Source organism: Phyllopteryx taeniolatus, chromosome 13, assembly GCF_024500385.1.
Source record: "Phyllopteryx taeniolatus isolate TA_2022b chromosome 13, UOR_Ptae_1.2, whole genome shotgun sequence".
Lineage (NCBI taxonomy): Eukaryota > Metazoa > Chordata > Actinopteri > Syngnathiformes > Syngnathidae > Phyllopteryx > Phyllopteryx taeniolatus.
Genome location: NC_084514.1, coordinates 22,559,943 through 22,582,347, shown reverse-complemented (window position 1 = coordinate 22,582,347; position 22,405 = coordinate 22,559,943). Strand labels below are relative to the sequence as shown.

General features: G+C 43.7%; 1 protein-coding gene across 3 annotated transcripts in view; it reads right to left on the bottom strand.

Moving 5' to 3' along the window:
• Window positions 1–1,858: 1,858 nt before the first annotated feature.
• Window positions 1,859–22,405, bottom strand: part of ccdc88c (coiled-coil domain containing 88C) — a 127,070-nt gene continuing 106,523 nt past the window's right edge. For 2 of the 3 annotated variants that reach the window (XM_061793688.1, XM_061793689.1), the window contains 5 exons: window positions 16,091–16,204; window positions 14,992–15,099; window positions 14,797–14,919; window positions 11,911–12,149; window positions 1,859–7,406 (listed from right to left, as the gene is read on the bottom strand). In XM_061793688.1, coding sequence (XP_061649672.1) covers window positions 6,630–7,406; window positions 11,911–12,149; window positions 14,797–14,919; window positions 14,992–15,099; window positions 16,091–16,204 — 1,361 coding nt within the window. In that variant the 3' untranslated portion in view covers window positions 1,859–6,629. The remainder of the gene's footprint in view (window positions 7,407–11,910; window positions 12,150–14,796; window positions 14,920–14,991; window positions 15,100–16,090; window positions 16,205–22,405) is intronic. The other variant, XM_061793690.1, reaches the window with a different exon arrangement.

Genomic DNA, 22,405 nt, shown 5'->3' with positions numbered 1-22,405 from the left:
TTGCTCAGCGAGGTGCCTTGGGCCAGAGTGGGCATCGGTGGATGAAGTGTCCAGATTGTACACAGTAGACGCATAGGCCCGCTCCTCCAGGGTTAGATGAGTCTTGACAAGCTGCATGGGCTCCTCCTCCAGAACTTGGGGCATCTCTGGTGTTGTCACCATAGGGTAGATAAGCAGTCGGGTGTGGGCAGCATGGGGGAAGGAAGGTCTAGCAAGTCTATGCATTCTTCGTTTTTCCTCTTAGGGAGTTGTCTATCCTGATTGCTAAGCTAATTAGCTGCTCAAGTGATTCTGGCTCATCATGAGCAGAGAGTTGATTTTTGAGTTCCTCTTATAGCCCTGCAACAAAAACAGTCTTAAGACCAGCTTCATTCCAGCCACTCTCAGAAGCTAAAATTCTAAACTCAAAAGAGTAATCTGCAGTAGACTGCAAGCCCTGACATAAAGCTGTCAACTCTTTGCCACAGGCCTGGCTGCAAAACAGTTTTTCATAAACCACTGATTTTGACTCTCAGAGTCACACTTCCTGGCTCTGCCTTTGAACACATTGTTTACATAGGCTAGGTTGGCATCGTCATATGTAAAAGCATTGAGTTGTTGGTCAAAAACTAAAGAGCAATTTACCTCTCTGTTTACCTCCTCTTGTTCCCTGGTAGAAGTGGGAGCAGCAGGAGGCAGTTCGTTTTCTCCTTGATTGGCGGTGGAGGGTTGTACCAGATATAGCGGTGTAGTCGGAGAGGAAGCGTCGCGATTAAGCTGGATGGCCATCGTGCCGACACTGGCAGAAAGGCTCAGAACAAATTACTTCTTTGTTGTTCGTGTCGCCTGGGTCCATAATTTTAGGCCAAAACGTACTGTGACGTTTGAGGCAGGAGATGGACCCAAAAGTGGACACTGACACCCAAGTATAAAATAAAAACTTCAAATAAACAAAAAAACTAAGTACTAAAACAACTGAGGACCGGGCGTGGCAGCGACTAAGCTCGCTACACAGCGGGGCTGAAAAAGAAGAACAAAAAAAGCAATCAGTCCAAACAAAAGTCACCGGGAAAAAGCCAGGAAAAACTCTCATAATTTCACCAAAGTAACAAACTGAAAATCACTAGTGAAAACTGGAAGCAAGACCAAAAGTTCAACCAAGGGAGGTAATAAAACTTGGGCAGGCAATTTGAACAACTACGGAGAGTAGTTAACCAGAAGGCGCAAAGCCACCGATACGATGCAAGTAACGAGACATTCTGGCGAAGTGGAGGTCAGACCAGAGGTTAAATGAAGAGGGTGATGAGTAATGAGAGACAGCTAAGTGAGGAGCTCAGCACACCTGACCACGCCCAGCCCCGAAACAAAGACAGAGGAAACAGAACAGTAACACTTTCAAAATAAAACAGAGCAAACATTTACGTTACTTGCACCAAAACAATTTACTCCGTTGTTTTACTTATTTATTGAACTTGGGGTTCAATCAGGGACAACAGTTCTGTCAACTAATTTCTTTGTTGTGCAATGCGGAAAAGCCAACTTTTGCTAAACCAAAACTTAGAACATTTTCAGCAACTTTTCTTCTTTTAGTGTGAGATTAAAATAAGTTTTAATATCTGAATCAAATTGTGGTTATTACAGCATTAAAGCAGGATCCATTAATCCATGCTGTGAAGGAACTTGTACAAAATCCTGACCTTAAGCCCATCAAACAACTTTGGGATGATCTAAAACAGAGACTGTGATACAAGCAGCAAAGGTCACTGATGTTGGATATGACGTAACTAATGTTATAAATGTGATATTCAGGTGTCTTAATACTTTTGTCCATGTAATGCAAATGCAATAGTCAAAGTTGACAGAAAATCACAGACAACTATCAAGTTTAAAGGTTTTTATTGCCAAAAGAGTGAAGTATAACGTCAGCCATAGTCTTAACTATTCTAGCAGTCTAATAGCCTTTTAATAATAGTCACATCACAGCAGCCCAGTCAAGATTACTTAATAAAAGGGAACTACACAAGCATTTATTCCAGTTACAACAGAAAATGTCTTTGACATCAGCGCCACCCTCACGTCTTTATCCAAAGCTGCAAAATTCTTCTGTGGGCGACGGGGGTGAATTTTGGTAGACAAACAAAAATAAAATAGGACAGCAACGCAAATACACTTTCCTTTCAGACAGTCAATAGAATAGTAATAATGCCAGACACATACAGTGTGTGTTATTTCAGGCCGTTTAAAAAAAACATAAAAAAATAAAAATAAACATAGCCTCGAGGAATTTAAGCTATTTTCTTCTGACATCAGCAAAATGAAACTGGTTGACACCCACCAACACCCTGCCTGATGCAAAGATGTAATAGAGTAAAAACGTTGGGAAGTGAAAACACCAAAAGTGACATCACGTCATCATTTCCTATCTTATCCACTAATTAATCAAAATTCTAAATTTTTTTAAAGTATTGAAATCTATAAATAACATCTCCAGTGGAATTACATGTTTTTTTTTTTTTAAATTACAGCTCAACTGTGTTTTGGTACAATAAGTCAAACTTTAAAAAGACATCCCAGTATGTACAGTCACAATAATTTAGCTTGTTGCATATAGAAATGTGCTTGACACCCCACACGGGAACAGAAAGAAAGCTTCCTCATATCATCATCTTAACAACTCCAGTGTAAACATCTCTTCCTTGTCATCTTTCGAGTGCTTTTTTGTCTCTTTGCTGTCAAAAAGATGGAAGGTCAGATTTCTATTAACAGAAAGCACTATAGATATACAGTGGGTATGGAAAGTATTCAGACCCCCTTAAATTTTTCACTCTTTGTTATATTGCAGCAATTTGCTAAAATAATTTAAGTTCAGTTTTTGCGTCATTAATGTACACACAGCACCACATATTCACAGAAAAAAACAGAATTGTTGAAATTTTTGCAGATTTATTTAAAAAAAAGTTCTGTCAGCTTGGATGGCGAACGTTGCTGGACAGCCATTTTCAGGTCTCTCCAGAGATGCTCAATTGGGTTTATGTCAGGGCTCTGGCTGGGTCATTCAAGAACAGTCACGGAGTTGTTCTGAAGCCACTCCTTCGTTATTTTAGCTGTGTGCTTAGGGTCATTGTCTTGTTAGAAGGTGAACCTTCGGGCCCAGTCTGAGGTCCTCAGCACTCTGGAGAAGGTTTTCGTCCCGGATATCCCTGTACTCGGCCGTATTCATCTTTCCTTTGATTGCAACCAGTTTCCCTGTCCCTGCAGCTGAAAAACACCCCCACAGCATGATGCTTCCACCACCATGCTTCACTGTTGGGACTGTTTTGGACAGGTGATGATCAGTGCCTGGTTTTCTCCACACATACCGCTTAGGATTAAGGCCAACAAGTTGTATCTTGGTCTCATCAGACCAGAGAATCTTATTTCTCACCATCTTGGAGTCCTTCAGGTGTTTTCTTTTGTTTTTTTAGCAAACTCTATGCGGGCTTTCATGTGTCTTGCACTGAGGAGAGGCTTCCGTCGGGCCACTCTGCCCCGATTGGTGGAGGGCTGCGGTAATGATTACCTTTCTAGAACTTTCTCCCATCTCCCGACTGCTTATCTGGAGTTCAGCCACAGTGATCTTTGGGTTCTTCTTTACCTCTCTCACCAAGGCTCTTCTCCCCCGATTGCTCAGTTTGGCCGGAAGGCCAGTTCTAGGAAGGGCTCTGGTCATCCCAAATGTCTTCCATTTAAGGATTATGGAGGCCACTGTGCTCTTAGGAACCTTAAGTGTAGCAGATTTGTTTTTGTAACCTTGGCCAGCTCTGTGCCTTGCCACAAAATTCTGTCTGTAGGCTCTTCAGACAGTTCCCTTGTCCTCATGATTCTCATTTGCTCTGACATGTACTGTGAGGTCTTATATAGTCAGGTGTGTGGCTTTCCTAATCAAGTCCAATCAGTGTAATCAAACACAGCTGGACTCCAATGAAGGTGTAGAACCATCTCAAGGATGATCAGAAGAAATGGACGGCACCCGATTTAAATAGATGAGTGTCACAGCCAAAGGGTCTGCATACTTATGCCTGTGTTCTATTTCACTTTTTCTTTTTTAATAAATCTGCAAAAATGTAAACAATTCTGTCAATATAGGGTGGTGGGTGTACATTAATGAGGAAAAAGAATTACTCAAATGATTTTAGCAAATGGCTGCAATTGAACAAAGAGTGAAAACGTAAAGGGGTCTGAAAACTTTCCGTAGCCACTGTGTGTGTATATATATATATATATATATAGTTAGCACATCACACACCTCACAGTTCTAAGGACCTGTGTTCAAATCCGGCCTTGCCTGTGTAGAGTTTGCATGCTCTCCAGTTTCCACCCAGTCAAAAACATGCATGGTAGGTTAATTGAAGATATTTCCACCAAGCTAAAGGAACTTTTTTTTTTTAATTAACGGAAAATGTTTATTTTATACACAGATATACACACACACACACAGATACACACACGCGCTCACACACACACGCACACACACACGGACTCTTCTCTGGTCACAGTATAGGTTTAGACAGGAAATGTTACCAATTTGTATGATGAAATCTTGGGGTAAAACTGAAAAGAAAAATATTAAAATAAGTTGTGTGTGGTGGTAGATGCATATATTAAGTAAATAAAGTAAAAGGACACAACGTTAAACTAAAGCTACACTTTAAGGTATTTTGCTGTTATCGACGTGTTTAGCAAGAGAATAATCTGTCAAACACGGTGTATTTAGCTCCAATGAGCTTGATAAACCAACACCCTCACGTTTATATGTGTATAAAACCTTGTGTACGCAAAGCAGTACAGTACGGTATCAGTTTGGTTCTATTATGATTGTTTCCACTGCTAAAAGTCAGTGTAGCAAAATGACCTACGAGGGGAAGTCCAAAACTAATGAGCCCAATTTAGTTTAACGAATAATTGATTTTTTTTTTCTGAAATGTTCATGGTTTGTAGTTTAAATACTTGTTTGAAGGTTTATTGGGGGGAAAAATTTTTGTTTTGTTTAAGCCTTTCCTCATCCTGTCAGTCATTTTGGAAATGACTATCATTGTTGGATGCCCATCAGAAGCAAAGAGCTGTGACTGAATTTCTTGCTTTGGAAAGGGAACGAACCACCGCTAAACATTTTCAAAAGGTTGCAGAATGTGGAGTGGTTAGGTTTATATCCTCAATGGTGATCCCATGTTGGTGATCTCATCAATGGTGACTCAACGATCTTCTCTGATCAGTGCCATCACTATTTCTAGGATTAACCACTTAATATGGTCTGCCGCGCCTTTGCTTGGGGTGACTCAAAGCACGCCACTTGCTTTTCGCCTTTGATTCTGGACACCCACTTTTTTACTGTGCTGTAGCTGATTGCGGGTTCCCCATACACATTTTGCAACCCACTGAAAATGTTTAATGGTGGTTCCCCTTCCAAAGCAAGAAATTCAATAACAGCGCTCTGCTTCTGAAGGTCATCCAACAATGACCTCATTTCCAAAATGACTGACAGGAAGACGACAGGCTTGAACAAAACTTTAAAAAACTAAACAAAACCTTCAAACATATTTAAAGTAGAAACCGTGAAAATTTCAGGAAAAAAAAAATAGTAGGTGAAATTAAATTGGGCTCATTACGTTTTGGCACCGTCAGTTGGGGTGGAGAACACTAAACAACTTCATTGACAGATTTAACTGGTTTGATGCCTCAGAATTCACAGACTGAATCTGTCACAGCTGTTACAAACTGAATAAGGGTTAACCATTTGGTGGCTTGTTTAACTCCACTGTACTCCTTGGTCGAAATGTCGCCTAAGTGGAACTAGTGCTGACTCAGGCTGTGCATCGTTTCCAGTGAAGTATCAGTGTTGCAGAACCCTTCCGATCTCCCCTGTTTATTTTGCTGTCCTCACATGACCCATCCCCAGCCCTCTCTTCATTTCAGCATTCCACTTATTTGTTCTCACTGCCTCTCTCAATCCTTACACCCATTGCATCACTTCCACTCTCTGTTCACCTTTTCCAGTGTTCGCTGAAGATGATACTTGATATGTTCACTATTTCAGATGCTTCAGGTTGAATTAAGTGCACTTAAAGCACTTAATAGCACAAGCTCTTAGTCTATTGGCCCAAGTAAAGCAAAACCAGTATAAACAAGTCTTATTCTATTGGCCCAAGTAAAGTAAAACCAGTAAAATTATCTAAAAGTCCCTTGTCACAGCACAACTTTGTCACAGCTTTGGTGCCTTCTTCATCCTAAAACAGAATCTCTCGTGGGTCCAGACTGTTTGCTTGATGACAGTATCAGTATCGTGACGATGACAGAAGGGTCGGCACAGCAATCTGCCATACTGACACAGTGTTTCAGTGTGGACCCAAAAGAGAAGTATCAGCCTTTGAAGTGACAGTTAAACTCAGGAGCCATTTATAAAATCTGGCCTCTTTTTCCCCCGACTTCCAGCTAAAGATGAACATCACTTGTGAGGATAATCATGACTGACCACATTCCAAAAACTGGGAAGGGCTGGATATTTATGCCTGACAGTTTCAAATAGAAACCCCAGAAAATACACTCTGGTCCAGTGTATTTGGTTCCTCTTTTTAGACACAGACCCTACAGAATACTTGTATTGGCTTCAGTGTTTAGACACAGCCGTACTCATACCACACAGTCTGGGAGTCGTTGTTGGGGTCTGGGGATGCAGGTGTGCTTTTTGGGCGTTCCGCAGAGCTACATCTCACTCTCTCACTGTCTTTCTTTTGGTGAGATATGTCACCTGCGCGCTCCTCCCTTAACACCTCTCCATGTTCCAAGGCATCACCAAGCTGAGCAGCGGGCACAACCCTCACAGGGGTTACCATGGCAACCTCCCCACGGTGATGGAAAGACGACGAGGGGCCGTTATGTGACACAGGAGTCCGTCCTCTATCCCGCTCTCTCTCCACATATCTCTCTGTGTGCAGCGTGAGAGAAGACAAATGGTGAACTGGTGAGTTCAGAATGCTGTTGTCTCTCTGCTGATTGGTTGAGCTGGACAAACGGGCAGACAGCGGCCTCTCTCTTCCATTAGCCCCTCCTCCTTGCCGCCGAACCGCCACGTCTGATTGGTTTGGGGACCCGCCATTTCCATGAAAACCGTCTGGCCCATTAGAGCGGAGCAAATCAGCAGAGGCCAGGCTGAACGTCCTGCTCAGTGACTGGTTGATTCTCTGGGTCGGAGGTCGGCCAGAGGTTTGGGATTGACCAACAGGCTGCCGAGAAGATGGTTTAACACTTTGGCCTGGCCTCTGGTTAGATGCATGTACAGTGGGCGTGACATAGCTGGTGGGGGTGAGCTGATCTCTGCTGGTGGGATCTGAGGAGGATGGACTTCTGGTGAAGTATTCAGTCATTAAGTCCTCTCTGCTTCCTGTTGAAACCTAATCGAGAACAATGACATTTAATTCCAGTTCAATACGCAAAGCAAACCAAAGCAAATTTATTTATATAGTGCAATTCATACAAAAGGTAACTTTATGTGCACTACATGAAGCACTTAAAAATAGAGAAAAATAAAAGACAGCTTAAAAGCATTTAAAAACAATGAAAAAAACCATACAGTGCAAGAAAGATAATTTCAAAGTGGAAATGCTCTAAAATGCTCAACCATAAGCATGAGGGTAAAATAAATAAATAAAATTTGCCCTGGACTTAAAAACATTGACACTTGGGGCTGACTTCACCTATGTTGGCATCTGATTCCATTTGTGTACAGCATATCAGCTAAAAGCTGCTTCACCATGTTTGCTTTGGACTCTATGCTCCACTATCTGAACTGAGTCAATTTATCTCAGAGCTCTCTCTTCTGGGTTTATATTGCATTAGCATGTCTATTCAGGACCTAAACCATTTTGTGATTTATAGACTGGTAGCAGAAATTAAATTCAAGTCAATTCTAAAGCTGACAGGAGCCTGTGTAAAGACTAGAATTGGAGTAATATATTCTGACCTCTTTGTTCTGCTCAGAACCCGAGCTGCAGCATTCTGAATGAGCTGCAGCTGTTTAATGCTCTTTTGGCGGAGTCCAGTCAGAAGATCATTACAATAGTCAAATCTACTTGCGATAAAAGCATGGATGTGCTTCTCCTGGTGTGCTTGGCAAGTGCAAGCCTTCACTCTGGATGTTCTTCAGCTGGTAGAAGGCTGTTTTAGTGATTGAATTGATATGACTGCTGAAAGTCACGTCAGAATTGGTTTTCTTCGGATATGGTCTTCTGTTTTTAAAGAGAGTGACTCCAGGTATTTAAGAACAACAATCCTCTTTTCTTTACTGCCAAAAACAATTATCTCGGTTTTGTTGTGGTTAAATTGAAGGAAGTTATTTATTTGTTTTAGACAGTGACACAACACTTCAATTGAACCGTGGTCATCAGGAGACACTGCTAGATATAATTGTGTCATTTGCATAGCTATGATAGTCAACATTAAGGTTCTGAAGAATTTGACCCAAGTTCCCAGTCACTGTAAAGATATTTCCATGAGTGTTCATGTGGAAAAAATGCAATAATTCACATTACCTTGGGTGAACAGTGAGGTCAAGTGATTCAGTGGTTAAAAAAACAACAACTTTTAAAGTGATCCATCGACTTAAAAGAACAAAAGAAGAACCTTTGAAGCAATGCAGCTAATCAAGCATTCATTCCATTCTTTAATTAGATCAATTCTGATCAAGTGTTCATTCCTTTCTTTAGTTTTATCAATTCAAGATTGTCAATTTTATCTGATTCTCATCTGAAGACAAGTTTTCCCACTGGACCATAATTTAGAGCCATTACAGCTTTTATGTTTCTTGAGACTGAATGTTTAGGGGATTATCACATATTTCAGGCAGCGTCACAAACATAGGCGAAAGGATGGAATGTATCAGTTGATTTGCAGGGAGCATTGGCCTCAGAGCAGATTAGAGGTGTCGGAAAGTGCGATCATAAAACTAGAGAATGACAGCAAATTAAGTTTGCTCAGATGAAAACCATACATCTTCTTGGCAGCAGTGAAGTTCAACATCCTGTGTAAGGTTGGCAGAAACATGTATAAGATTATGTTTTTGGGCTGTTGTTGTTGCACAGAGGAACTGACCAGGATTTTAAACTAAAGAGTCAAATACATCACAATATGTATTCTTTTTTTCTAGTTAGTTGCATACACACATAGAAATCTCAGAACATACACATTTTAATAAATACTTCATATCCATATAGAAGATAGTCTAATGACTGCAGTACAGATGCAAATACACCAACCAACTGCAACATGACTACTTGAACAATATATCCATCCATCCATTTTCCCTACCGCTTATCCTCACTGGGGTTGCGGGCGTGCTAGAGCCTATCCCAGCTATCTTTGAGTGAGAGGCAGGGTACACCCTGAACAAGTGGCCAGCCAAACGCAGGGCACATATAAACAGGCAACCATTCGCATTCACATTCACACGTACGGGTAATTTAGAGTCTTCAATCAACCTACCATGCATGTCTTTGGAATGTGGGAGGAAACCGGAGTACCCGGAGAAAACCCACTCAGGCATGGGGAGAACATGCAAACTCCACACACGTGAGGCCGGATTTGAAGCCGAAATCATACCCTCAAAGTCGAAAGTCCGCAGCTAAACTTAACACCTAATTAACACCGACAGTATCAACCAAAACTAAACCTTATTGTCTTTGTAATGGCAAACGTTTTGATACCTTTGTAATTGATTTCATTACTGGAATCGACTATATGACTGTAATGTGTTTTTAATATCACTTAACACAGTTCAGTTTAGTAGGATTGTCCCCACAAGAAAGCTATCATATAAAGCAATGTGATATAATTTGGTTGGCATGGGGCAGGGGATAGAGTAGCTGTCCAAAAATCAGAAGCTTCCGCTTAGTTCCCCCAAGATGCGTCAAAGTAGTCATGAGTAAGATGGTAAAACACTTCTTCAGGTGAGTCATCAATGTTATTTTCCCAGATGGGGGACAATAAGCTAATACAGCACATAAAATAGTAATAATGTGGTTTTTTTTTTTCTTTCAAAAAACATCTATGTCCACTGTCCAAGGTTGGGGCTACAATACTTGGCCACAAACTCGTCAAAAGCAGCTGACTGGTGATGGATGTTGAAAAACACAATAGATAGAGATCGATAGATAGAGCAATAGAACATTTTCAAAACAAAGTTACATCTGACCTCCATCCATCAGTTTTCTTCTCGTTTCTATTCATTTGTTCTCACCCTGCAGGGTGGACGTGTAATGGGTCTAAAGCTACATTAATCAAAACTAGAGCAGACGTGTACGTAGATCATTTTACACTTGAGACGATGTGAGTGCTGTGATACACGTCATGGAAACAATTAGTCCCAGCCCAGGAACAATGAGTCCCAACAACTTATCATCACGTAATACAGGTACAGTCATCATCCGCTATATCGCGGTGCTTGTTTTGTGGTCCTGCTATACTGCACACTTTTATTACAGTTCTTTTATACTGTTTGTAAAATATTTTTGTGTCATCCATTGCTCTCGCTCTATATATTTATTATGTGTTTAGACCTGCCAAGATAGCAAATTCTTTAGAACGATATATTTTCCCAAAAACTTTCGTGAAAAACGACAGTATTGTTTATGTTTTTTTAATGCCACTGATATAATGATAGAACAAAATAAAGAATTGTACACATTTTACAAATTCAACCCTGGTAATCAAACATATAGCACAACTGTGTAACATTCTTTCACTTACTAAATAAAAGTAAGGCTGAATTTCACAATAAGCGCGAGTAAATAAAAAGAGAAAGTTATAAGTATTCAAATAAAGTACATAACCAGAAAAATAAAAAAAGTTAGAATTTCCCTTTAAGATGCCAAATCTTGAGACAACAGTGAAGTCTTAAACAATTTTACATATTTTAATTTAACAAATCTTAATTGAACCGTTTTAAAGGTTATGTTTGTTTCGAACCTTTTTTTCCCCCCAAAATGACATTTCACATACAAAAGCAATTTAAGTAAGAGCTCCCAGTAGGAACTTCCCACTGAGAAGTGGGAAATATATTCCAAATATTATCTTACTTTGTCTGTCATTTTCTGATGTTTCTCCTTCTTTAACTCAACTTACACGCTCTCTCTTTCTCCTTAGCACTGTCTGGTCTGCGCGCAGTCAGTGATTTCAGTGATTACCGCCTGCGATGCAGACTGTAATATGTTGCGCCACATAAATAGAAGCACCCCGTATGTCTTGAATCATAACCTTTCTTTTATGGCTATGGTGTGGGTCCATTCGGGACTGCCTCTGGGTCCGGACGCGGACAGCGGTCTGCCACTTTGTGACCTCAGTTTAAATGATGTCGCCACAATTGAACAAGCCAGGGCGACCTATTTAGCTCCTTAGCACACTAAGTTAGCTCACGGGCTAGTGAACATAATAAATAGTTAACTTTCCCTAAAATGTCCTAGTTGTTTGCATCTACGGAGCCGAAGCCGTTCTGTCAACAGCTCGCTGCGTTGTGAGCGGCATGGGGGGTGTTACCACAACAATGAAAGTGTATCGAGTCTGGAAAAAAAGGTCTGGTGTCGATAGTATTTATGGGCCGATAAACCGCCCTCCTCTTCCTCTGATTGGCTAGGACCAAGACAGGACTCGTACTTTTAGTGGATAATGATTCGCTGAAGCACTTCAGCAACACACACGCATATGTAGGTAAGCAATGTTCTGCGCCTGTTGACGCAGATTCACCATGGTTTTTGCGTCCCTGGTCATTTCTGTGCATCTCAGACCCAGGACACACATCAAAATGAGATCCTTGGGTGTATACACGTTTGATAACACAGGACAATACTTATGCAATATACAGTATGTAAAACAACTACAAGCAACATTGATGAAAATATTTCTCACCATTTGTGGTGACTTCAGCTTGCTCTCTTGCAGAAACTCCTCCAGTGTCACCAACTCACTTCCAGGAGATGAAGGGCGAGCACTACTCCTGTTCCCACCTCCATGCTGTGGTTGGGCCCACTGGGGTGCGTGGTCGTATGGGAGGGTTGCACTGCGAGACAAGGTCTGCTGTGATTCGCTGAGACCCCTGACATCATCGCTGGACAGGCTGGCTGACCGGAGATGACAGTCAGATGCATCTAAAAGATGAAAAGTTTTTGAAATATCTTGCATATCAGTCACTTTCAAAACCCACCATTAAACAACAACTTCAATAATAAAATAAGTGGAACAACACAGTTTCTCGCTTGATGCTGGTCAATATACAAATTATTTAGATTCTGAAACAAATTCATCCATCCATTTTCTTCCACTTATCTGAGATTGGGGGGCAGTAGCTTTAGCAGGGAAGCCACTTCGTCCAGCTCTTCTGGGGGGATCCCGAGGCGTTCCCAGGCCAGCCGGGAGACATAGTCTCTCCAGCATGTCCTGGGTTGACCCGGAGTCTCCTCCTGGTGGGACGTACCCGGAACACCTCACCAGGGAGGCGTCCAGGAGGCATCCTAATCAGATGCCCGAGCAACCAGATCTGTCTCCTCTCAATGCGGAGGAGCAGCGGCTCTACTCTGAGTCCCTCCCGGATGACTGAGCTTCTCACCCTATCGTTAAGGGAGAACCTGGACACCCTGCGGAGGAAACTCATTTCGGCGGCTTCTATCCGGGATCTTGTTTACCCACAGCTTGTGACCATAGGTGAGGGTAGGAACGTATATCGACCAGTAAATTGAGAGCTGCGCCATTTGGCTGAGCTCCTTCTTCACCACAACAGACCGATACAAAGTCCGCATCACTGCAGACACTGCGCTGATCCGCCTGTCGATCTCCCGTTCCATTCTTCCTTCACTTGTGAACAAACACCAAGATACTTGAACGCCTCCACTTGGGGCAGGATCTCATCCCCGACCCGGAGAGGGCACTCCACCCTTTTCCGACTGAGGACCATGGTCTCAGATTTGGAGGTGCTGATTTTCATCCCAACCACTTCACACTCGGCTGCGAACCACTCCAGTGAGAGTTGGAGATCATGGCTTGATGAAGACAACAGAACCACATCTTCTGCAAAAAGCAGAGATGCAATACTGAGGCCACCAAACCGGACCCCCTCTACGCCTCGACTGCGCCTAGATATTCTGTCCATAAAAGTTATGAACAGATTCGGTGACAAAGGGCAGCCTTGGCGGAGTCCAACCCTCACCGGAAACGAATCCGACTTACTGATGGCAAAGGGAACCAAACTCTGACACCGGTCGTACAGGGACCAAACAGCCCATATCAGTGGGTTTGTTACACCATACTCCCGAAGCACGCCTCACAAGACTCCCCGAGGGGCACAGTCGAACACCTTCTCCAAGTTCACAAAACACAGACTGGTTGGGCGAAGACCTAGGAGCTTTTTAACCACCTCGGTGACCTCAACCCCAGAGATAGGAGTGCCCACCTCAGAGATCATAGATTCTGCTTTCTCATGGGAAGACGTGTCGGGGGAAATGAGGAGGTAAGTATTATCCCCACCTACTCACAACGTCTCGAGTCAACGTCAGCAGCGCCCCATTCCCAGTATACAAAGTGTTGACGGTGCACTGCTTCCCCCTCCTGAGACGCCTGATGGTGGACCAGAATTTCCTTGAAGCCATCAGGAAGGCGGTCTCCAGGTTCCTCCCAATCACGCATTTCCAGGTCTCACTGTCATCACCCACGTGAGAATTGAAGTCCCCCAGCAGAACGATGGAGTCCCCAGCAGGAGCGCTCTCCAGCTCCCCTTCCAAGGACTCCAAAAAGGGTGGGTACTCTGAACTGCTGTTTGGTGCATAGGCACAAACAACAGTCAGGACCCATCCCCCCCACCCAAAGGCAGAGGGAGGCTACCCTCTCGTCCACTGGGGTGAACCCCAACGTACAGGCGCCGAGCCGGTGGGGAATAAATATACCCACACCTGCTCGGCACCTCTCACTGTGGGCAACTCCAGAGTGGAAGAGAGTCTAATCACTCTCGAGAGGACTGGTACCAGAGCCCAAGCTGTGTGTGGAGGCGAGCCCACTTCTCAACCTCACACACCAGTTTGGCCTCCTTCCCTGAATTCTCCACAATAAACAATAATCTACCGCTATTGAAAAATTTACTTTGATATTAACACATACTGTAACATATGAACACAGCCACAATAAAACTATTACTGAAACCAGGGAAAGACTCCACTCATCCAGCTAATTACCGACCGCTGTCTCCAATTAATACAGACATCAAAATCATTTTAAGGCTTTAGCCAACAGACTACAAAAAATTCTCCTGTCGATAATACATTGTGGCCAAACAGGTTTTATTGAAGGATGGAGGGCCACCAAGCATGTCAGGCATTATTTTTTTCAATATGTGATGTTGGCGGTCAGTTCCACTTTGTTCCCATGTGCTGCAATAAAGGGGTATTTTTTTTTAATCCCAAAATCGGGATTGTGCCAGATTGAGGAGCAATGTTATGATGCTAACTGAGATTGCGTGGGTTCTAGACATTTCCACCAAGCTGATCAAGTGGCAGCATAATCGCATTCTTAAAAAACATTGTAAAGTGAAACTTTGTGATGTGACCCCATTTGTGGTGACAGTTGCTTTGGATGAGTTATACAACGTTGCGATCCAGTGAACATACGAGTCACCGAAGCCAAGTCATTGGCTTCCTGAACAAAGTTCTTGCAAGATTTGATGTTAGTATTTTTCCAGAAAATTTACGTTAACGTCACGAACCTTAACTATATGTTGAACTAGTCGAGCCGACTAAAAAAACTCAGTACCTTTGCAGTTGACCGGTGAGTTTGAGCTGGAGGTGTGGTGGCTAAAGTCGGCTGATCCTGGACGACCTCCGATGTGGCCACGTGGACCACATATCCTCTCAGTGTCTTCATCAAAGACCACACCTAAAAAGAATGGTTATGACTCCAGTCACAGTTGTGTTCAGTTCAGCTGTTAAAGTGGGCATGGGGTGCTACCTTTGGGCCTGCAGCTGGTGCCTTGTCCCAGCTGAGTACTGCAGCTGCTTAGGGCCAGTGAAGATGACCGATGGGTCGGGGTGGAACACAGAGCTTTGTGGGTAAGTGCTGGGCCAGAAAAAAACAAAAATCAAAAAAAAAAAACACAGGGTTACTCTTACTCTGGGGAGAAAAAAATGTTTAGACAATTTTTCCTCAGTGAACCTTGGGATATCTTTAACTTTAACTGTATAAATTCATCTTTCGAAGACGCTCTTTTTCAGGAACCAGAATCTTAATTCCTGATCATAGTAAACATTATGGACATGTCTATGATTACAACGTTGTGGAAATATTTTGGGAAGGGACATTTTCTATTCCACAATGACTGTGGGCCATGTCAATAAAGTCATGGTTGGCATGGATGAGTTTGGTGTGGAAGGATGTGCCCATATGGAGCCTTGGCCTCAAATATATCAAACATACTGTATATCTGATGAACTTGAACAGAGATTTTGTGTCAGGAGCTATCCCATGGGGATTATTTTAATATAATGTATACTGTACATAAAATATGCATGTAGAAATGGCTGATTTTTAATATTTATCACTATAATTAATAAAGATTCTGCATCCAAATAACACAATTTTCACAGACATTCCTCTTTGAATGACAAATAACGTGAACATAACACAAAAGTCAGGAAATTTGTGTTTGCCTATCCAGGTTAGTGACCAGCATGAGGAGGAGGTGCCAAGCTGTTGTTACTGTGTCTTGTTCTTTCACATGCTACTGAGACTCCTTTTTGTTAAATGAATACATGAATAAATGGCGAATATCTTGTTTCTTCAAACTTCAATCATCCAATTCACCAAATACCAAACGAGTCAATGGCAACAGCAAAATAAAGTATGAAGCATTGGCAGAGAAGATTTGGCTTTTTTCCCCCCGGAGGCACAAACCACATACTCAGCTCTGCTGCTCATTTCCCAAATGTTTCTTACAAATGTGGCACAGTTTAAAATGGGTAATAAACAGACTTTCCAAAAGTATAAGATTTATTGACAAAAAGCATTGTTACAACAAAGAAATAAATCTACCAAACACTAATTTCCTTACTTTTTGCGCTATGTTTAAAAAGATCACCTTGTCCATCTCCTCCGTTGACACTCTCACTGCTGCCTCCTGGTGTGCCGCAACGATAGACCTCTCGTCCTCTGTCAGTCAAACCAGCTGACAAATGAGAGGACAAATAAGACCATCGCAGATCATTTAGTCAAACAGGTGTGGTACGGAATATGACTCAGGCAACAACAAGCAGCACAGTGTGGCAAGAATGCAGGGAAATGCCAGGATAGGTGCGTGACTGTGTGGACGATTAGTTCAAGCAAGGCATTGAGAAGCCACACATTGATGATTGTTGCTGGCCTTGACTATTATGACTTTAATCTTTATTGAACAAAAGAGTTGGATGTTGTCTAATAACTGTCATGGTACTAGGCTGTACTGTATCTCAGCTCCATAATTTTCTGATATGCAATATATCCTCAAAAATTGTTACGACAAGGCTGAATGCATTATATGTTATGAACACTCAACAACTGAAGATAAATCTGATGGCCACAGTGATTTGGACGAAACCTATTAAGATAAGATCCCGTCAGTTAACTTTGTTTTGTTTGTTTTTCTCTCTAACTGGACAAACACTTGGCTTGGAATGGCACAACAAGGGCACAATGATCATTTACTTTTGGGATAGATAAGAGTTGAGGCCGAAAATATTCATACCCTGGCCAAATTCTGAGTAAATGAGTGAACCTCTTATTTGGGACTGCCATAAGAAAATGTCCAAATATTATAAGGTGGTACGGTATAAGATTGCGATTGTGTCATGTCTAGCCAGAAGACACTAATTCAAATATATTTTTATATTCTTTAAATTCAATCTGGCACAGTGGAGGACTGGTTAGCACATCTGCCTCACAGTTCTGAGGACCGGGGTTCAAATCTCGGCCTCGCCTGTGTGGAGTTTGCATGTTCTCCCCGTGCCTGCGTGGGTTTTCTGCAGGTACTCCGGTTTCCTCCCACATCCCAAAAACATGCAGGGTAATTGAAGACTCAAAATTGCCAGTAGGTGTGAATGTGAGCGTGAATGGTTGTTTGTTTCTACAACCCCAATTCCAATGAAGTTTGGACGTTGCGCTAACATAAATAAAAACAGAATACAATGATTTGCAAATCATGTTCAACCTATATCTAATTGAATACACTACAAAGACAAGATATTTAATGTTCAAACTGATAAACTTGATTGTTTTTGGCAAATAATCATTAACTTAGAATTTTATGGCTGCAACACGTTCGAAAAAAGCTGGGACAGGTGGCAAAAAAAACCTGAGAAAGTTGCGGAATGCTCATCAAACACCTGTTTGGAACATTCCACAGGTGAACAGGCTAATTGGGAACAGGTGGATGCCATGATTGGGTATAAAAGGAGCTTCCCTGAATTGCTCAGTCATTCACAAGCAACGATGGGGCGAGGTTCACCTCTTTCTGAACAAGTGCGTGAGAAAATAGTCGAATAGTTTAAGGACAATGTTCCTTAATGTAAAATTGCAAGGAATTTAGGGATTTCATCATCTACGGTCCATAATATCACAAAAGGTTCAGAGAATCTGGAGAAATCACTGCATGTGAGCAGCAAACCAACATTGAATGCCCGTGACCTTCGATCCCTCAGGCGGCACTGCATCAAAAACCGACATCAATGTGTAAAGGATATCACCACATGGACTCAGGAACACTTCAGTAAATACAGTTTGGCGCTACAGCCGTAAGTGCAACTTGAAACTCTACTATGCAAAGCAAAAGCCATTCATCAACATTACCCAGAAATGCCGCCGGCTTCTCTGGGCCCGAGCTCATCTAAGATGGACTGATGCAAAGTGGACAAGTGTTCTGTGGTCCGACAAGTCCACATTTCAAATTGTTTTTGGAAATTGTGGACGTCGTGTCCTCCGGGCCAAAGAGGAAAAGAACGATCCAGATTGTTATGGACACAAAGTTCAAAAGCCAGCATCTGTGATGGTATGGGGCTGTGTTAGTGCCAATGGCATGGGTAACTTACACATCTGTGAAGGCACCATTAATGCTGAAAGGTACATACAGGTTTAGGAGAAACATATGCTGCCATCCAAGCAATGTCTTTTTCATGGACACCCCTGCTTATTTCAGCAAGACAATACCAAACCACATTCTGCACATGTTACAACAGTGTGGCTTCATAGTAAAAGAGTGTGGGTACTAGACTGGCCTGCCTGCAGTCCAGACCTGTCTCCCATTGAAAATGTGTGGCGCATTATGCAGTGTAAAATACAACAACGGAGACCCCGGACTGTTGAACAGCTGAAGCTGTACATCAAGCAAGAAAGGGAAAGAATTCCACCGACAAAGCTTCAACAATTAGTGTCCTCAGTGCCCAAACGTTTATTGAATGTTGGTAAAAGAAAAGGTGATGTAACACAGTGGTAAACATGACCCTGTCCCAGCTTTTTTGGAACATGTTGCAGCCATAAAATTCTAAGTTAATGATCATTTGATAAAAACAATCAAGTTTATCAGTTTGAACATTAAATATCTTGTCTTTGTAGTGTATTCTATTAAATATAGGTCAAACATGATTTCCAAATAATTGTATTCGGTTTTTATTTATGTTTAACACAACGTCCCAACTTCATTGGAATTGGGGTTGTATGTGCCCTGCGATTGGCTGGCGACCAGTTCAGTGTGTACCCCGCCTCTCGCCCGAAGATAGCCATGTGGGCAATGACAGTGAGACCTGGAAGGGCGTGATAGGGAGGAACGGACCACCCGATCAGAACCTGAGCGTTGTTCTGTTATTGGACTTCTGTGCTCACCATGGATTGTCCAGAACGAATACCATGTTCAAGGGTAAGGGTGTCCACACGTGCACTTGGCACCAGGACACCCTAGGTCGCAGTTTGATGATCGACTTTGTGGTCGTGCCATCGGACTTGCGGCCGCATGTCTTGGACACTCGGGTGAAGAGAGGGGCGGAGCTGTCAACTGATCACCACCAGTGCATCACCAACACTGTGTATAGTAGGGATGGGGCGCTGCTGATCTCGACTTGGGACGTTGCGACTCGGTGGGGAGAATACTTCGAAGACCTCCTCAATGCCACCGACACGCCTTCCCATGAAGAAGTCTGGGTTCTCTGAGGCGGGCTCTCCTATCTGTGGGGTTGAGGTCACCGAGGTGTTTAAAAAGCTCCTCTGTGGCAAGGCCCCGGGGGTGGATGAGATTCACCCGGAGTACCTAAAGGCTCTGGATGTTGTACGGCTGTCCCTGTTGACACGCCTCTGCAACATCGCGTGGACATCGGGGACAGTGCCTCTGGATTGGCAGTCTGGGGTGGTGGTCCCCCTTTTTAAGAAAGGGGACCGGAAGGTGTGTTCCAACTACCGGGGGATCACACTCCTCAGCCTCCCTGGCAAGGTCTAGTCAGGGGTGCTGGAGAGGAGGGTCCGTCGGGAAGTCGTATCACAGATTCAGGAGGAGCAGTGTGGTTTTTGTCCTGGCCGTGGAACAGTGGACCAGCTCTACACCCTCAGCAGGGTCCTCGAGGGTGCATGGGAGTTCGCCCGACCAGTCTACATGTGTTTTGTGGACTTGGAGAAGGCGTTCGACCGTGTCCCTCAGGGAGTCCTGTGGGGGGTGCTTCGGGAGTATGGGGTACCGAACCTCCTGATACGGGCTGTTCGGTCCCTGTACGACGGGTGTCAGAGTTTGGTCCGCATTGCCGGCAGTAAGTCGACCTCGTTTCCGGTGAGGGTTGGACTCCGGCAAGGCTGCCCTTTGTCACCCAATCTGTTCATAACTTTTATGGACAGAATATCAAGGCGCAGCCGAGGCATAGAGGGGGTCCGGTTTGGTGGCCTCAGTATTGCATCTCTGCTTTTTGCAGATGATGTGGTTTTCTTGGCTTCATCAAGCTGTGATGTCCAACTCTCACTGGAGTGTGAAGCGCCTGGGATGAGAATCAGCACCTCCAAATCTGAGACCATGGTCTTCAGTCGGAAAAGGGTGGCGTGCCCTCTCCAGGTCGGGGATGATATCCTGCCCCAAGTGGAGGAGTTCAAATATCTTGGGGTCTTGTTCACGAGTGAGGGAAGAATGGAACGAGAGATCGACAGGCGGATCGGTGCAGCGTCTGCAGTGATGCGGACTTTGTATCGGTGCATTGTGGTAAAGAAGGAGCTAAGCCAAAAGGCGAAGATCTCAATTTACCGGTCGATCTACGTTCTTACCCTCACCTATGGTCACGAGCTGTGGGTCGTGACCGAAAGAACAAGATCCCGGATACAAGTGGCCGAAATGAGTTAGCTCCATAGGGCTCTCCCTTAGAGATAGGGTGAGAAGCTTGATTTTCCGGGAGGAGCTCAGAGTAGAGCCGCTGCTCCCCCACCTTGAGAGGAACCAGATGAGGTGGCTGGGGCATCTGATTCGGATGCCTCCCGGACACCTCCCTGGTGAGGTGTTCCGTGCACGTCCCACCGGGAGGAGACACCGGGCACGAGCCAGGACACGCTGTAGAGACTACGTCTTTCGGCTGGCCTGTGAACGCCTCGGGATCCCCCCGGAAGAGCTGGAAGAAGTGGCTGGGGAGAGGGAAGTCTGTGCATCCCTGCTAAAGCTACTGCCCCCGCGACCCGACCTCGGATAAGCGGTAGAAAATGGATGGATGGATGGACAAAAAAACACTACATTATATTCCCGAAAGTATTCGCTCACCTGCCTTGACTCACATATGACTTTAAGTGATATCCCATTCTAAATCAATATGGTTTAATATGATGTTGGTCTACCTTTTGCAGCTATAACATTTTCAACTCTTGCAAGAAGGCTTTCAACAAGGTTTCGGAGTGAGTTTATGGGAATTTTTGCCCATTTTCCAGGAGCCTATTTGCGAGGTTACACACTGATGTTGGACGAGAATGCTTGGCGCCCTGTCTGCTTGAAATCAACCCATGTGTTCTATTGGGTTGAGGGCAGGACTCTGTGCAGGTGGAGCAAGGTCACACACACGCAATTCTCTCATCCATGTCCTTTCAGACAGTCAAACATTTCTTTTGGTACCATACCTGACACCTTCCTCCACCCGTTTCTTCACTTCCTGACCACACTCACCATTGCTCTGGACTGCTGACCCCAAGGATTTAAAGTCCTCCACCCTTGCTATCTCTTCTCCCTGTGGCCTCACTCTTCCCTCTCCACCCCTCTCATTCATGCACATGTATTCTGTCTTACTTCGGCTAATCTTTCCAGTGCATGCCTCCATCTTTCTCACTGTTCCTCCACCTGCTCCCTGGTTGCACTGCAGATCACAATGTTATCTGCAAACATCATGGTCCAAGGGGATTCCAGTCTAACCTCATCTGTCAGCCTATCCATCACCACTGCAAACAGGAAGGGGCTCAGGGCTGATCCCTGATGCAGTCCCACCTCCACCTTAAATTCCTCTGTCACACCTACAGCACAGCTCACCACTGCTCTGCTGCCCTCGTACATGTCCTGTATTATTCTAACATACTTCTCTGCCACTCCAGACTTCCGCATGCAGTACCACAGTTACTCTCTGGGTACTCTGTCATAGGCTTTCTCTAGATCTACAAAGACACAATGTAGCTCCTTCTGACCTTCTCTGTACTTTTCCATCAACATCCTCAAGGCAAATAATGCATCTGTGGTACTCAACTGTAATGTTGCTCGCGAATACTTACTTCTGTCCTGAGTCTAGCCTCCACTACTCTTTCCCATAACTTCATTGTGTGGCTCATCAACTTTATTCCTCTATAGTTCCCATAACTCTGCACATAAAATTGTTCTTAAAAATGGGCACCAGCACACTTTTCCTCTATTCTTCAGGCATCTTCTCACCCGCTAGAATTCTGTTGAACAAGCTGGTCAAAAACTCCACAGCGCACCTCTCCTAGAGGCTTCCATACCTCCACAGGAATGTCATCAGGACCAATTGCCTTTCCATTTTTCATCCTCTTTAATGCCTTTCTAACTTCCCCCTTACTAATCATTGCCACTTTCTGGTCCACCACACTTCTACTCTTCCTTCTCGCTCAGTTTCCTCATTCATGAACTCCTTAAAGTATTCTTTCCATCTGTCCAGCACACTACTGGCACCAGTCAACACATTTCTACCTCTAGCCTTAATCACCCTAACCTGCTGCACATCCTTGCCATCTCTATCCCTATTACTCGCCAACCTTTAGAGATCATTTTCTCCTTCTTTAGTGTACAACCTGGCATTCATGTCATCATATGCCTCTTGTTTGGCCTTTGCCACCTCTACCTTTGCTCTACGTCACATCTCAATCTATTCCTTTCGCCTCTCCTCGG